The sequence below is a fragment of the Nuphar pumila genome, chromosome 12 (genome assembly GCF_984573655.1).
Source record: "Nuphar pumila chromosome 12, dmNupPumi1.hap1.1, whole genome shotgun sequence".
Classification (NCBI taxonomy): domain Eukaryota; kingdom Viridiplantae; phylum Streptophyta; class Magnoliopsida; order Nymphaeales; family Nymphaeaceae; genus Nuphar; species Nuphar pumila.
In genome coordinates this window covers 34,358,745-34,377,073 of record NC_143260.1, presented here as the reverse complement: position 1 = coordinate 34,377,073, position 18,329 = coordinate 34,358,745, and the positions used below count along the sequence as shown (strand labels likewise).

General features: G+C 34.9%; 1 protein-coding gene across 1 annotated transcript in view; it reads left to right on the top strand.

The window, feature by feature from the left end:
* LOC149820643 (phytochrome B-like) overlaps positions 1 to 14,517 on the top strand; it is a 61,093-nt gene extending 46,576 nt beyond the window's left edge. The window contains exon 4 of the mRNA XM_089982116.1: positions 13,661 to 14,517. Within this exon, the coding sequence (XP_089838242.1) occupies positions 13,661 to 13,880 (220 nt within the window). The 3' untranslated portion in view covers positions 13,881 to 14,517. The remainder of the gene's footprint in view (positions 1 to 13,660) is intronic.
* Positions 14,518 to 18,329: the final 3,812 nt, after the last annotated feature.

Genomic DNA, 18,329 nt, shown 5'->3' with positions numbered 1-18,329 from the left:
AACACTTTTCTAAATCTGACTATTGAGCTCTTCTGTCCTTCCTATCAGTACATGCTTCTTCATATTCTAACTTTTGGGCTCTCCTGGACCTTCTTTCAAGTTGTGCATGTTTATGATACAACCTTTCTTGGATTTCACTCATTCTCTCCATTTTTTCTATGCTTTATCTGGCCTGTGCTAGCACATCCCTTTCTTTGGACTGGGCTTTGAAATGCGAGGTCCTAGGGGTTTGTCTATTGGTGGATTCGTCCTAACTGGAGTTGTCCATCTAGTAACCTTTACGGGGACCTTTACGAGACTAACGATGATATCAATGTTCTAGCACTTCCCTTTCTTTGGACCCGACTTTGAAATGTGAGGTCTTGAGAATTCGTCTTTTGATAGACTCATTCATGCTAGAGTTGTTCGTCTTGTAACCCATGGAGGGACCTTTACAAGACTAGTGAGGGGGCCGATGTTCTAGCACTTCCCTTTCCTTGGACCTGTTTTTGAAATTGCGAGGTTTTGGTGATTCTTCTTTTAATAAACTCATCTGTGCTAGAGTTGGTCTTATAACCCACGTGAGGACTTTTACGAGATCGATGAGGGTACCAACGTGAGTTGGACTCAGGGAACATCGAGACTTTTTGTTTTTCCGGTCGTCTTTCAACTCATCTTGGACATTGGTATGAGTCCTTTCTTCAAGATCCTCATCGAATATGATATTTTGCATTATGAGTCTCTAGAAGTGGTTCTTCATGAATGGGTTGGATATAGAGTTTGAGTTCTTGGGTTTTAGATTGGATATTCATTATATCCCAAGCAATTGGTTCACACAGGCCCAAACAAATAACGAGATTTTTTTTTAAAAACAATGGGTACCCTAGTTCTCGTTAAAAGTATTCACAGATTTGTGAGGTTTCTTCGAGTTCTACGATTCAAGATTTCCTTTCGAATCTACCACCGATATACCCAAGCTAACAATTTAAATGTATTGATGTATGGATTATCTGGCTCTCACCATCGATATACCCAAACTAATAATTTAAGAAGACTGGTGGGGGGATCCGAAGATCCAAATGATAGGAAAAGAATTTTCAAAATTTTTTAATATAAGAAAGGCTCTTTTCTTTAAGAGAAAGAGAGAAAAAAATAAAGAGCACACAATTAGATCAAGTAGTGTCCCAAACAAACCCTAACTTGCTGGAGATTGTATTTTTCTATTTTCTATGTGGCAGGAAATTTTCCAACAATGGTTTCTAAAATGTGATAGGCCTAAACCTAAGATTTATGCATGAATCTAATGCAAAAAGCCTAAAATTCAGAATATATATATATGTATATGTATATATATATATATATATTTATAGAAAAAATACATATATTTTTAAAGGAAAACACAAGCAAAGGGGGGGGGGGGGGGCGAGAGGTGATCCTTTACTGCATGGAACAAAAGTTTGCAGAGCTTCGCAGAGAGATCGGCCAGTTGTACGGACGAACCACAGAAAGCCTTGTCGTCTGGTTGTCAGGACAATATGTGGTTTGCAGAAGGTGCAGATAACCAGAAAATAAAAAATAAAAAAGGCTAGACGATAGGGCACAACTTGTCGTCGATGGGATTCTATGGACTGGCGATTTGCAGAAATTACAAACAACTGCGAGATACTATTAAAAAACTAGGAAAATGGATCCATGATGGGGCAGGCCTCATCGTCGATCGAGTTGTATGGCTTGTCGATCTGCAGCAGCTGCAGACAATAAGCAATGCTAAAAAAATTGGAAAAAGGTGCTGACGACAGGCCAGCCTCGTCGTCGGTAGGTGCGGTATGCAGAAATTGCAGAAAAAAATACTAAAAATGTGGTGACGATAAAACGAGGCCCATCATCGTTTGACGACATGAGAGAGAGAGAGAGAGAGAGAGAGAGAGAGAGAGTACACAATCTTTGACCTCTTTTTTTTAAAGCCTTGCGTATTGTTAGACGACGCGGAGAGATAGAAGTCACGTATTGACTTCTCTTTAAAAAAAAACAACGACAAAGAGTCATGTGTTGACTTCTCTCTTTCTTTTATTTAATGGGACCAACGACGGAGCAGGAGGATGCTCCTTTTTTTTATTTGGTGACAAGCTCTGTGAGGGATAGCGTAATATATGGAAATTTTCAATGTTTAATAAATTCTAAAAGATCAAGTCTTGTTGAATTCTGAACCAGTTTAGATATGATTTAAAGTCTAAAAACCCCAATTTTTAGTAATTATGGGATCCAAACAATAATCTGAACTTATATATGAACTTTGATGGATCCAAATGGAGAGCTGTTCAAAATCCACAATTCAGGGACATTTTCATAATTAATTAAATTGTCAAGGGCAAAATGGTAATTTTCACTCTAGTGACATTTAGGTAAATTCTCCAACTATATAGGTGTAAAAAGGTAATTTTTATGTCAAGAACATTTTCATAGAGCTAATAAAATTATTAGGGCTAAAATGGTAACTTGCCACCCCAGTGGCAAGTTTAGGTAAAATTCTAAATCACCGAAGGGTAAAATAGTAACTTACTATTTCCAAAATGGCATTTTTGTTACATGAGATCTGCATGAGAACAAATTAGGTATAAAAATCCACAATTTCGGGAAATTTTCATAATTAATTAAATTGTCAAGAGCAAAATGATAATTTTTCACTCTAGTGACATTTAGGTAAATTCTCCAACTATATAGGGGTAAAAAAGGTAATTTTTATGTCAGGGACATTTTTAGAGAACTAATAAAATTATCAGGGGTAAAATGATAATTTGCCACCCTAGTGGCAAGTTCAGGTAAAATTCTAAATCACTGAAGGGTAAAATAGTAACTTACTATTTCCAAAATGGTGTTTTTGTTACATGAGATCTGCATGAAAACAAATTAGGTATAAAAATTGGCTATTAAAATAAGATATCATATTTTATTATTATTTTAATAGCTAGCCTATGGTTTTCAAAAACCATGTGCCCAAAACCATAGGAGGACATGGGTTTTCAAAACCATTTGCCCTGTGTGTCAATTTATTAAAGAGGAGATGACACTCTCCCTTGCTGACACATGGCAGAGGAGAGGGTGAGTCACTGTTAAAACATATATAATAATACCATAATACCCGATAGGGGTATTATGGTCATTTCACAAAGTACCCCATAGGGGTACTTATTTTGTTTCTCTTATTTTATTGTTTTTTATTTTTCTTTTTATTTTTTAATATGTTTTTTTTTGGATACCGAAAAGGGGCCCCACAATGGAGTCGTTGGGGCCCCCAACGGTCACATATGTGACCGTTGGGGGCTCCCAACAACTCTATTGGGAGCCCCTTTGGTCTCCTTTTCTTATAAATAGGGGGAACCCCCCATGTATGTCGTATTGCTCTTGAGAGCTCCTCTTCAATAATAGTGATATTATTTTTCATGTGTGTAGCCTTTTTATAAGGCCCTTTGTATATCCCTTAGTGGATTTCCTCTCTTGTGCTTGTTGCACTTGTCCGTGTGGGACATAGTGAATGCTTTAGCATTCTTGGTTTCTTCCGCTTATTTCATTACATGGTATCAAAGCCATAAGATCTACTAAAGATAAAATCTTGTCTCTTTCTACTTCCTTTCTTTCTCACATGTTCATTGTATAGCAATGGAAGTCAAGATCGATCTATCATTCAAACTCAATGGAAAAAATTACATGATGTGGGCATCCGCAATGGAGAATAATCTCAAAGGCAAGAAGCTTTGGGGTTATGTAATGGGAACCGTTCCGGAACCCCAACTTAAGCTCACAAAGATGGAAGGAGATCAAGAGAAAGCACTTGAAGGCGATGCTCGTCTCAAGGCCATTGAAGATTATAATCATCAAATGGAAGAATGGGAGAGCAACCATGCAAAAATCCTAGCATGGTTTATGAATAATGTCGAACTTAAGGTATGTGCAAATATTGCAAAATTCCGCCGGGCAAATGAAGCTTGGTTTTTTATGAAGGGTATGTTTACCCAAAAGGATCTTGCAAGAGCTTATTTCTTGCAAGAAAAAGTAAGAACCACAAAACAAAGTGACATGAGCATACAAGATTACTATAGTGCTCTAAATCCTTTGTGGGATGAATTGGCTCTTTTAGAGCCTAAATGGGTATCCATGGAGGATGTGGTTCTAAGACAAAAACAAATGGAACAAGATAGATTGTTTCAATTTTTATTTGGGCTTCGTCCCGAATTTGAACAAGTGAGATCCTCACTTCTCCATAGATCCACGTTTCCTCCCTTAGAAGAGGCTATTGCCGAGATTACTCAAGAAGAGACTAGGCATAGCATGGGTAAAAGCATAGAGGAAGTTCTTGCCGTATCTAAACCCGGCAATCATGTTAAAACATACAAACCACCTCATTTTGGTAAGCAAGGGAGTGGTGGAAGAAAAATGATTATATGTCACCATTGTTATGAGCCGGGACATATTAAACCCGTTTGCCCAAAGCTAAATGGGGCATTCAAGCCAAAGGTGGCTTCCGTTGAAGAATCCACCACCAAAGAAGATGACGGCAAGAACGGGGATCTCAAAGATACTCTTGGACAAATCTCCTTGGCTCTTCAACAAATTCTAAAGGTCACTTCTTCCACCTCCGGTGCCGCCATTGCCTCATCATCACCTTCTGGTACGTACTCTTGGATTTTAGATTCCGGAGCCTCTTTTCACATGACTCCTCATGAAAATGCATTAACCAATGTGCACGCCAATTCAAAATTATCTTGTGTCTCTACGGCCGATGGAACTTTTCTCAAAATAAATGGTATTGGAACTCTTGATTCTAAAAATATTCAAAATTTTCTTGTTCCAAAAGTTAGAATAGTTCTTAAATTAAATCTTAACCTCTTTTCCGTTTCTCAAATAGCCGACCATGGATGTGAAATATCTTTCTCATCCAAAGGGTGCTTTGTGCAGGATCTCCGGTCCGGGAAGCGGATTGGGCAAGGCCATAGGAAGGGAGACCTTTATTTTATGGATAACTTAACACTTCCAAATACCTCATTTTGTACTTATGTCCAAGACAAAAATATTGAAACTTGGCATAAAAGACTTGGACATCCAAGTTACTCAAAAATGTATCTTTTTCCTTTTGGAAACAAGTTTTGTAAAGAAAAAGATATCAATTGCAAAGATTGCATTTTTGGAAAAATGAAGTCTACTCCTTTTCCTATTAGAACCTTTGTGACAACAAGATCTTTTGAATTGGTGCATTCCGATGTATGGGGACCATCTCCGGTTTTATCCAAAGGTGGTTATTCGTATTATGTTACGTTTATTGATGATTATACTAGATACGTATGGATTTATTTCCTTAATGCTAAATCGGAAGTTTTTAACTTCTTCAAAGAATTTCATGCAAAAGTTCAAAATCAATTTCAAAGTCAAATATCCATTCTTAGATCCGATTCGGGTGGAGAGTACTTATCAAATGATTTTCAATCATATCTAAAACATGGCATTTGTCATCAAAAATCTTGCCCAAGGACTCCTCAACAAAACGGTCTAGCGGAGAGAAAACATAGACATATTTTAGAAACCACTAGATCCTTACTCATTTCTAAAAATATTCCTAAAAATTTTTGGGCCGAAGCCGTGTTGACCTCCACCTATTTAATCAATAGGATGCCATCTTCAAAATTGAATAATATCTCTCCTTATGAAAAACTTTTCAATATGACACCCGACTACAATCGTCTTCATATTTTCGGGTGTAAATGCTTTGTTCTTTTGCATAAAAGAGATAAATTGTCACCTAAAGCAATAGAATGCGTATTTTTAGGATATGGTGAAAATCAAAAGGGCTATAGATGCTTTGACTATAAGAACAATAAATTATTTGTTTCCAAAGATGTGACGTTTTTAGAAGATGAAAATGGATTTGAAATTTTGGAAAAACCAAATGAAATTGATTATATGTTTATCAATGATCTTTTAGAAGACTCAAATAATGATTTTTTGAGTCATCCGGAATCTTTAGAAAATACTCATGATAATGATGTATCACCAACTAATGGTGACAATCTCCAAGTATACACTCGGCGTGAGGAAGCACAACCTATTAGTGCTTTAGAAAAATTCTTGCGGCTTAATGAACCCCTAGAAGAAACCTCTCTTAGGCGTTCTTCTAAAGAATCCATTCCACCAAATAGGTTTGTCTCATATGAAACTCTCTCACCTAAATATAGAGCTTGTCTAATTGCCTTGCATTCTTACTATGAACCTTCCCACTATAATCAAGCAAAAAATATTCCTGATTGGGTTGAAGCAATGAAAGTTGAACTAGATGCTTTAAATAAGGCTAAAACTTGGGAAATAGTTCATCTTCCTCCAAATAAAAAAGCTATAGGATGTCGATGGGTCTACAAAGTCAAAACAAAAAGTGATTGGTTCCCTAGAACGTTATAAAGCTAGATTAGTTGTTAAGGGATACTCACAAGAATATGGCATCGATTATGAGGAGACTTTTGCCCCCGTGGCTCGCATGACAAGTGTTAGAACTCTAATTGCAGTAGCATCATCTAAGAAATGGCCTATATTTCAATTAAATGTTAAAAATGCCTTTCTTAATGGTCAGTTGAATGAAGAAGTATATATGGACCCTCCGCCGGGAATTAATGTTAACCAAGGTCAAACTCTTCGGTTATTAAAAGCTTTATATGGTCTTAAACAAGCCCCTAAGGCTTGGTATGATAGATTTAGTGCTATCATGTTAAAATTGGGATTTCGTTCATGTTATACTGACACTGCTCTCTTTGTTAAACGTGCAGGTAATAGTATCATCATCCTTCTGCTTTATGTTGATGATATGATCATCACTGGCAATGATGAAAGTGGTATTCTTAATGTTAAAAATATGTTAAAACATAATTTTGATATGTCTGATCTGGGTTTTCTCAGGTACTTTCTTGGTATAGAAGTAGCATACTCTCCTCGAGGGTATATACTGTCACAAATGAAGCTTGCTGCAGACATATGTTCCAAATCTGGGATTTCAGATGACAAAAAGGTGGAGACTTCCGAGGTTATCAATGCTAAACTACGACTGGAGGATGGAGTTCTGCTGGATGATCCTACGCCCTACAGGCAACTCATAGGCTCCCTCACCTATCTGACTATCACCAGGCCGGATATTGCTCATGCTGTGCACTCTGCAAGTCAATTTCAGCATGCTCCTACATCTGTGCATATGAGTGCTGTGCTCCGGATCATTCGATACATAAAAAATACTTTGACTAAAGGGCTATTCCTATCCTCAATCTCTTCCTTAGACTTACTGGCTTATACTGATGCTGACTGGGGAGGAAACCCAAATGATCGAATCTCAACTACTGGCTTTTGTGTTTTTCTAGGAGATTCGCTAATTGCTTGGAGGTGCAAGAAACAGCAGAAAGTCTCGTTGTCTTCTACTGAAGCAGAATACAGGGCTATGGCAACCACTACAATGGAGCTTGTGTGGCTTTGAAGTCTTCTTCAAGATATGGGAGTCGAAATTACCGGTGCTTCGAAGCTTTGTTGCGACAACAAAAGTGCCATCTATATTGCCAGCAACCACACCTTTCATGAAAGAACTAAACATATTGAGATGGACTGTCATTATGTACGTGATGAATATCTTCGTGGGACAGTTACACTGCCATATGTCACTTCAGAATATCAACTTGCAGATTTCTTTACCAAAGCTCTGCCTGCTCCTCGCTTCTTGTTCCTTCTTGGCAAACTTTCGGTCATTCCCCCGTAAAGTTTGAGGGGGGGGGGGTGTTAAAACATATGTAATAATACCATAATACCCGATAGGGGTATTATGGTCATTTCACAAAGTACCCCATAGGGGTACTTATTTTGTTTCTCTTATTTTATTGTTTTTTATTTTTCTTTTTATTTTTTAATATGTATTTTTTGGATACCGAAAAGGGGCCCCACAATGGAGTCGTTGGGGCCCCCAACGGTCACATATGTATTTTTGAATTATTATAACGAGAGTTCCCACAAAAATTTTGCACACATTTTAGAAATTTCGAATTTATTTAGTAGGAACTATATCAAAAATTTTGTAGGTATTTCAAAAAAATGAATTTCTATAAAGGGGATTCTGTCAAAAAATTTCAAAATCTTTTTTAGATATTAGAATCAATTTTTTTGAAAAAACTCTATTAAAATTTTTATGATGCAAAGTCATGTTGGAATTTTCATAACTCGAATTCAAGTTCGAGACCTTTTTCGAATATTTGAGTTATTACAAAGGAAACTCTGTAAAAAATTTATAAATAAATTTAAAATCATTTTAAATAGCTTTTAGATATTTCTGAGATTTTAAAAATGATCTTATTTAGTTTTTATATGGCATATACTGTCCGAAATTTAGTAAAAAAATGTAATATAATATAATAGAATTTTTATCTGAATAAATCAAAGAACGTAGTGGTCCTTTTTGTTCTACCTCGATATATCATAAATCAAAGTAAATTTTTTTATCAAAATCTTACAATTTTTATATTAGACATGTTTTTGATGCATGCATGATTATTTAAAATTTTATCCATGCTCATATACAAATTTAACATCTATATGAATAAATAAATATATGCTAAAAAGATAAGATTAAGGGCTAATCGAATCATGTGAATTTTTAACCAAAACGTTCAGTTTTTTTTATAAAATATTATAGCCAATATGTGGCCATGGTTTAGACGATTTTCAAATCTTGTTAAAAAGAAAAATTGCTGAATACCATGTTATTTCTTGCAAAATTTTGTTATACGGGTTTTCTAAACCCAAGAGGTGCAAATAGAGCACCAATTTGCTTCATGAGTTATGTCTACAAACAAACTTATATAGTTCCGCATTCACAGGCGAGTGCTTGTTTTTATAGAGCAACACTGAATGGGTTGGGTACATATGACCTTAGTGTTTAACCCTGAATGGGTATTTGGGCTATTGAGCCCTCGTTTGTACCTACAGATATGAGGCTTAAAAAATGTTAAATCTTATAAAAAAAACCTTCGAGCCCTTTCAAGATTTAATCTACTTGGAAGTGATAGATGGTACAGTCAGGAGTGACTGTTATATTAATTATGGGAGCGATAGATTTTCGTGGGTCTTCTGTCACTCGGGTTAGGAGGTCGAGGTTATGGATATGTCCTAGGTAATAGACCACAAACTGCCATAGTCAGTGGATGCATCCGTTTCTTTTGGTGCCTTAGCAAGATTCTTTTGGGGGCCTGGTTCAGTCGGGTATCCGGGTAAAACACACTAGAACAATATACTCCCGGAATGCTTCGTCTGAATGCGAATGTCATCCTTTACGTACCAGGGTGGATGGTAAATATCGAAACAAAGACCTCTCACACACAAATTGATATGAAAACATGCATTGTTAATATATCACATAATCATGATTTAAATTGCATAATTGTTTATTGTAGCATGCATTTTTATTTACATTTGAATTACTGGAATCATGCTTAATATTTGAATTATCTGAATTTGATAATTACTTAACATGCTGTCATAAGTCTGACCCCGTTTTATGGAGAATACTGGTTCAAGGTTGGGTTTTACACAGTATTGGATACTGCACAAGAACGACATCAAAAAATTCAGATTTTTAAGATCCTGGGTTTACTTTAGAATTTGTTTTAAATTTTAATCGTAAATGTTTAATTATCTAAACCGTGTGTAAAAGATTGTGTATATAATGCTTGTTTAAATTTAATTTTGTATTTACTTATACTGTGGTTTGTAGAATGTAATCCACTTGAGGTATTAAAGCAAAAATTAAAATGTTTTTTGTTGTTTATTTTAAAAGAAAAAAATAATTAATTTTTATGCATTTTCAAAAGTTAAAAATCTCAGGGTATTACGGAAAGAGCCGTCCGAGCCAAGGAACACAAAAAAATCTTGGTTTTTAGCGCTCTATAAACCAGACCCCCTCGATAATGCAAATCTAACTAAAGAAATCGAGAAATAAAATGGGGTCCCACTGTGATTGCTAAATCTAGAAAACCTTTAACAAGACGTGGGGATGCCGTTTTGCAAGCTCTGACTGTCCTTTGCCCGAAAGAAAGGTAAAGATGGGGCAAATTGTCGATTTTCACAGTTAAATCCAACCAACTCGGATTCAAATATGCAAATTAAAACCAGACGTGTATGTTTAGTGAACTCAATAAAATAAAAGAAGATAAACACAGAGATTAGAAAATACATTTTCCGGACTCGAGGGTCTGTTTGCTCCTCTGAGATTCCCTTTGATATGAGCAGCACCTTCACATGGATTTGATTGTTCTCCTTCAATAGCAGGGAGGCTCGGTGAGTGCAAGTTGAGCTTGGGTAGGCTCTCTTTCTTCAAGTCTGGCACTCAGGTATATGATTTTCAGATCCTATTTTTTGGTCCCCCCTTGACTCTAGGGGTCAGTTGTTATTTATAGAAATCTTGGACGATATATGGACCCAGGGTTTTCTGGATTTTAATCCAACCCAAATGGATCCAGACTTATCCTCAATGGGGATAAGACTTATCCAGGAAGAGTTCCACACGAAATGCACATAAGGAGGTTGAGTCCAACTTGGACACACCTCTCAGGTGAGGTCTATCCACGTGCTAAATGAGACACGTGTCTAATGGGACCGGACGACAAAGCTAGTTTTCCATCTCAGGCGGGACTGCAAACTAGGTTTGTCGTTCAGTATGGGATTGCAAACCGGGTTTGTCTTCCGGTATGGGACCGCAAACCGGGTTTGTCGTCTGCATGAAGTATGGGCCTTTTGGTTCCTTTTTGGAGCGATTTTCTTCCCCTAGCACGAGAGCTTGTCATCCTCAAGGATTTTGTGAAAATTTTGGATGTCTAAAGTTTGATTTTGTAAGTAGTCACATGTTAGTGGGCAACTAAGTAATTTAGTCTTGGTTACCTGTGCAACCATGGTTAAGGAGAAAAAGGTAATGATAAGCCAGCTTTTGACTTCTTTTTTTTTTTTTGAAAAGCTTGGTACATATTTTTTAAAACTTGGGTTGGTATTAGAATATAGGATAGAAATTAATTAAGTGGAAATTTCCCTAGAAAATATAAATAATGTGACAATTATATTGCCATGATGCATGAAGAAACAATAAAAACTGACTTGGGACATGACATGATGGCTGTGTACTGTGATGATGTTGACATGATGTTCTAAGCTTGGTGACTAGATTTTCTTAACTTTTTGCATCTATGTGAATCGTGGGTAGCTTGCATTTGAAGAATTTATGTTTATTTGTGACAGAAAATTGTACAAATTTTGGCAATCAAGTTTTTTGAATTATTGTGATTTTTCATGATGAAAAACAACATTATATTACAACCAAAAGATTGCATATTTTCAAAGCACCACTGTTTGAATCATAGTCACAAATATCCATCTCAGTTATATCTCGGCAAGTCAAATCTCGCAATACTTAAGGGTTGCATTGACGAATCTTGAGAAATTCTCAGAAAAGTCTCCACTAAAAAATTATAAAAATAGCAAAAAATAAGTAAGAAGAGAATAGTTTTGATGATAAAGTTATTTGAGAAATGTAAATAAAAGTTAAAAATTATGAAATATAAAAGAAAGAAAGAAAACATATTGAAAATGTAGAAAGGAAATATAAAAGCAGAAGTGACTGAAAATATCACAAAATTACCATGGTAATATTGTGAAATATCATGATAATATTGCAGTAAACCTGATTTTGAAAATCTCACGGTATTTTACCTTTTATATGGTAATACCCAAAAAGGTTTAGGCGATAGTTTCAATTTATAGCTGATATCTGCGACTATGGTTTAAATTAACAAAAGAACTTCAGTGTCACAATATTGTTTTAATTTCACACTGCCTTTACTTTCTTATTTATTGCATAATTTAAATATGATTTTTGTTATATCTTGCTCACTTTGATTTGAATATATTTTTTTTATATCATGCGGACAATTTATTAAAATCTAGTTTTTTCACTATTTTTGCTATTTTGTTTATATTTTGATTGTTTTAGAAAGTGCTACAGTTTTCCTAAGATTTTTTTAAAAAGATGAATGCCCACATTAAGATATATCTGGAACAGATAGTGGTCCCGTGGTTAGGATGAATGTGACTTCTATTTACCAACACCTTCTCATAACCGACATGAGGAGCTATACTGGCTCCTATAGTGAATGGTATGGCACATAGAACTTTGATGATGACAATAAACTGTTAGACTGTACCTTTTTTTATTAACATTGGCCTAAACTTTCCATTTGTTATTCATGTGGTTTTTAGTTGTGGTATGGCCATTGCTTTACACTCCACTTTTCAGTTGACCTTTCAATGCTCTGTTGCTTTCTACATACCACCAAGAAATACACAAAAAGTTTCACTGTATTTACATAACCTTCCCTAGTTCAATTTGCATCTGTGAAGGTGAAAATACAAGGAAAAGAAATTATATTGCTCTCATAACCCGTTTGGTTGAGCCTACTCTCCTAACCACTTGAGGATGTTTTTCTCTAAGATCATAGCATGAATTGGCTTGCTTGGTTGACATAACATATGATGTCGGACCTTGTAAATAACCTTTCACAGATATTACCTGGGCCAACAGCTTTACAAGGTGTCCTGCTTTCTCCCTTAAGAATGATACCATCCAAATCGATGCATAAAAGTGTGATAATGTATTGGTCTTTTTGGGAAGGAGAAGATAGTGTATTTGAGTTCTTATGACCTGTATTCTTTTATAACTTTCATAAATCTAGTAAGCCAAGCCTGTGATGCTTGCACCATGGTTGCCAGTTGAGGAAGCAGGAGCGGGAAGCGAGGCACTTTCAAAATTTTAGGAAGCGGGGAAGCGTGGGACCACTTAGGACCGATTCGGGAAGTGTCTCGGAAGCGACCTAGGAAGCAACCTAGGAAGCGAAAAAAATAAAAATAAAAAATAAAAAATACAAAAAATTGAAAAAAACAGGGGAAACGTGATGGGAAGTGTGCTTCCCATTAAAGGGAAACGCGTCCCCCATTAAAGGGAAACACGTCCCCCATTAAAGGGAAGCGCGCTTCCCAAAAAAGGGGGACGCTTCCCCCCACGCTTCGGAAGCGCGGCGTTTCGCGCTTCCGAAGCACGCTTCCCCTTTTAGCTAGGCGCTTCCGGTAACCCTGGCTTGCACCAAACCACGTTTCCTAATTTTTAATTTCTAAACTATTTCCTTCAATAGTACTTCATTATATCAAAGATTTTTTGCTTGTAAGCTTTATTGAAAAATATTATTAAAATTTATTAACAATATAAAATAATGCATGAACATGTCATAGCATGTTGTGTTGTGTCTCTGTGATGTAGGAACAAAGGCAATTTTATATCTGGTGGGAAGAAGTTGAACCATGGCAAAAGGCTAAATGTATTCTTTAATTAGTTTCATATTATAATTTGTTCGTAGTTTCTAGATACATCTCTGATGTTTTTCTTGTCTTTAAGCTCACTTCTCTTTATAGGGCAGGAATGCTCCTGTCCAGCCCAGTCTCCAAGAGAGGCACGTTTCCATATATTTTCCCTCTAAGTAGGCTTATGGTTAAATGTTTCATGTTTTCTGGTTATTTAACTGATTTTTTTGTCTTGTAATTTTGATTATTGCTGGATTTTTATTCAATGCCGCAGAATGTTATGCCCTGGTGACGGCCTTCCAGCAGAACTTGTCCAAGATATGTTTCACAAAACAAAGTGGGTTACACGAGAGGGGCTTGGGCTAAAAATGTGCAGGAAGATTCTCAAGTTGATGGGGGGCGAAGTACAGTACATCAGAGAGTCTGAAAGGTGTTATTTTCTCGTAATCATCGAACTTCCTCTTAGGAGAGGTGCAAAGAATGTGAAATTATAGCGTTAAGACTTTTCTGCCTTAGATTAACTGAGGAAAACTCTGGAACAAGTCTTCATTTGCAGCCGTTGTTTTATCACCAACCATTGCCTAACACACTCATTCATAGGCTTAAACCAGGCGATCACGCACCCTGCTGTTGGAATCATGACCAGCGACATCAAAGATCCAACTGAAGTGGAGATTTAACTGTTCAAACTTCAAAGTGCTCTGCTGATTAAAGGATGTGGAGTCACTTTCTCTTTCTGATGACCTCATAGTTCTTCTACTCCCACTGGTCAATTGCCTGTACTGTTCCTCAAAGCCTCCCTTTATGCTTCATGGGATTGAAAAGTTTTTACTTTTGGGGAAGGAGTTAATAGAGGCTCCCCTTTGCTCCTTCTCAGGAAACATCATGATTTTCAGAGGGAACAAGATGTAAACTTATCTGGGCATCCTCGGTTGAGCTTTCATGTATCAGACTGTTGTGTGATTAATTTCTTTTGTCTTGTATTATGGTAGCTATTGTGATAGGCTATTGGCTGATGTTACATTGTAATATATTCTGTCTGCTACCATCTGTGTTTGGCCTGTAAATCCACCAGTATTGTGTTTCAATGTAAGTAGTTCCTAGAAATCTGTTGATTGATTGATTATGAAACCGCGGGTTCTGTTCTGTGACCACGAGTATCATGCTTATTTGCAAGACACATATTGAATAATGAGGTTTTTTTAGGTAATTAGTGGTGTGGAAGTTGACACATTGATCCAGAATGGAACTGAACAATCATGTTTCCAACTTGATTGTGCGGTTAGATGTAATATTTCTTTTTAAATATGCTAAATATTGAGCACCTTTATGTAAATTTCTTTTTTTTTCTTATTAAATGTTAAAAGTGTGGGGTAATGTCTGCTACCCTCGTGGGTAAGGAACCCTCTAGTGAAAAATGTAATGTTTTTATTTTTAGTTTTAGTTTTTTTTTTTGCATATCTGACCCTCCAGATGTGATCCACATATTAAGTTTATTTGAAATTGATTTTTGAATCATGTTTTTCTGGTGTATATGCCAGATTTTATGAGAGTTGAAAAATCGTACCAAATTTTCAAACTTCAAAAAACATATTTTTATATTTGAAAACTATGTTCCAATGATAGATTCTTACTATTTTGACCATGGGTCAGATTTGGTCAAAAAAACCTCCCCTATGGGTTCCAACTAAGAGTTTCTTACCCACGATGGTAGCAAATGCTATCCCTAAAGTATATGCTTTTATCCTTCACTGGATGCTAAAAGTATGTCCCTTTTTATCCCAATATTATTCCATAGGTGTGACCACAAACTCTCCCATTTATCACGCTTTTCCATCAAGTTGAGTTTGATATGACTTTGCTTGAGCTTTTTGAAGGTTTTTTTTAGCCTACGCAACCAACAACTTGTCTTTGGATCACTTCCCTTTTGATTGGGGATTATGATAAAGGACCAGCACGATACAGTATTAAAGGCCAACTTTATGCCTTCCATTAGGAATGTGAACGGTTCGGATTCGGGCTGGATTAGGCAAATATTGGCTAAACAGATTTGAATTCAGATTTGGATTTGGATAGTGACATATATCATATATCCAATTAGCTATATGAATTCAGATCTGAGATTACCTTTTATCCATATATGAAAACAGTTAGGCAATATCCAATTAAGTCCAATCCAGTAATGCCTACAACCAAACAGAATCTTGCCTGTTTGCACATGTCTATCAACCAACCCACATGCTAATTGGGTGTTAGTCTATAGAACAAATATGTTTAATATTTTGAAATGTCTCAGTTTTGTTGTGATGTTTTTTAATGAAAAATGATCGATGCATTTTTTAAAATGTTCTACAATTTTTACTATTCTCTCCATGTTCAAAATCATAAATATTTGATTTTAAAAAGACATTTTTTACCTTTTACACATACAATTTCTTAAATATATATGAATTTTCTCTCAAATATATAACTATTTTTTATAAAATAGTCACTATTCTCAGATTTGTATTTCTATGATCTAATGTCGAAAACTTACACTTTTACGGTCGTTAGAAAGTTGAGACATAGGCCTATGACTTTTCTGTTTTAAGTCAGAACAAAAAACCACTCTTGGGTTCTTGTTTTTTAGTCCAAAACCTGAATATAAGTATGTTCTTCAGAGTGAAATAAGTGTGACTACCCCTTTTCTATCTGTTCTATGCTATTTTTCAGTCATATGTGAAAAATAGAAAAAAAAAAAACAAATAGATCAGGATGTTAGCTTCTCATCACCTTGATCTGAGAAGCAATTAGGAAGAAACATCTTCTAAAAGATGTATTGTTTGGTTGTTCCAGTCTGCAAAATATGTTTCTATTCTAGTTTTGAATCTCAAAAATAGAAACCCTAAAAGAGTTTTCAGATTTGACTCAAAATAGAAAAGTTATAAGCATATATCTCAACTTTTCAATCATTATAAAAACTCAAGTTTTCAATATCGGAGCAGAGAGATATAAACTTGAAAACTTTTATTCAGAAAATATATATGCAATTTTAGCATATATTTTCTGTGATTTCCTCTTAAATATATGTGGAGCTCCTTCTATACATGTGATTTCCTCCTAAATATATGTGATTTCTTCCTATGTATACGATTTTCCTTCTAAACATGCAATTTTTTCTTAAATATATGTGATTTTTCTTCTATATATGCGATTGTCTTCATAAACATGTGATTTTTGCATATATTTTCTGTGATTTTCTCTTAAATATATGTGGAGTTCCTCCTATATATATGATTTTCCTCCTAAACATACATTTTTTCTTAAATATATGTGAATTCACTCTTATATATGCAATTTTTCCTAAATATATGCGAAGTTTTTTTTATATGTAATTTTTCGTTCATAAAAATCATATATATTTAGAAAGAAAATCACATATAAAAGAGAAAAAAACATATATATTTAAGAGAAAATTTATATATAGGAGAAAATTTGCATATATTTAAGAGAAAAATGCATGTTTAAGAGAAAATCACGTATATAGAAGAAAATCACATATATTTAAGAAAAAAATGCATATATATATGATGAAATCACATATATTTAAGAGAAAATCACATATATAGGAGGAACTCCTCATATATTTAAGAGAAAGTCACAAAACAAATATGCAAAAATCACATATATATTTTCTGCAAAACAATCTCTAATTTAATGTTTGTATCTCTTTGTTATGTCTTCGAAAACCTGCATTTTTATAATCGTTGAAAAGTTGATACACAGGCTTATAATTTTTTTGTTTTAAGTCAGAGTAAAAAATTCTTATAAGCTTTTCGTTTTTAAGCTCCAAAATTAAAATAGAAGCATGTTTTGCAGACTAGAATAATCAAAGAATCTATCTTTCAGAGAATATTTCTTTCCAATGGCTCATCAGAACAATGTGATCTTGGTAGCATTGAAAAGCTAACGTCCTGATCTTTTTTTTTTTGTTTTTTTAATTTTCAGCGCACGTGACTAAAAAATAATATATATAGACAAAAAAGGTGTAGTCATGCCTATTCCATTTTGTATAACATACTTCTATTCCAGTTTTGAGATGCAAAAGCAGAAATTCTAGAAGGGTTTCCGGTTCTTACTCAAAATAAGAAAGTTACAGGCCTATGTCGGTAAAAACCTAAGTTTTCACATATATGAGAACATAGACTATTCTGCAAAAAAATAATCACATATTTGAGAAAAAAATCACATATATTTAAGAAATGGGTAAAAAAAGGTCTTTTTAAAACCATATATTTATAATTTTGTACATAGAGAGAATATAAAAAAAGGTAGGATATTTTAAAAAATGCATCATGTTTGCTGTACAGTATGCTCATTTTTTGTTTTTTAATGTGATTATTTCACAAAACATGATATCTTAAAAACATCATTTATTTTGAAAACATCGAGATTTTATCACGATATTAACATGATAAACATTTTTTTATATTGTTAAATGTTTTTTGAGCGAACAAAAGCATTTAAAGACATTGTTAACAGCCGAGAAAGCCCTTTTATTTATCTGAGGGGCAGTATCAAAACTTGCTAACATTAAGATAGACGACCGGATTCTAGCCCCATTTTGGGTGCGTGTCCCCGGTGACACGATCAGACACTTGTAATGTCTTTTTAATAACATTTTAATACTTTTTTATGTTTATAATAAAAAATGCATTTTATTATTAAAATATAAAAAATAAATTTTATTGATTAAAAAATCTGTGTGTCGTATTTTCTGAAAAGTTTTTAGAACTTGCGATTCGAACTACATGCCCTGGAGTCCACGAATCTCTGTGACATATTCTAGTCTTCTAAGCATACATAAGACTGCTCTTGGAATTGAAGAGTGGAGCTCTTGGGATTGGGAGAGCTTGCTTGCTAGGTAAACCTGAATGCTGCTTGGGTGTTGATCACGTTTATCA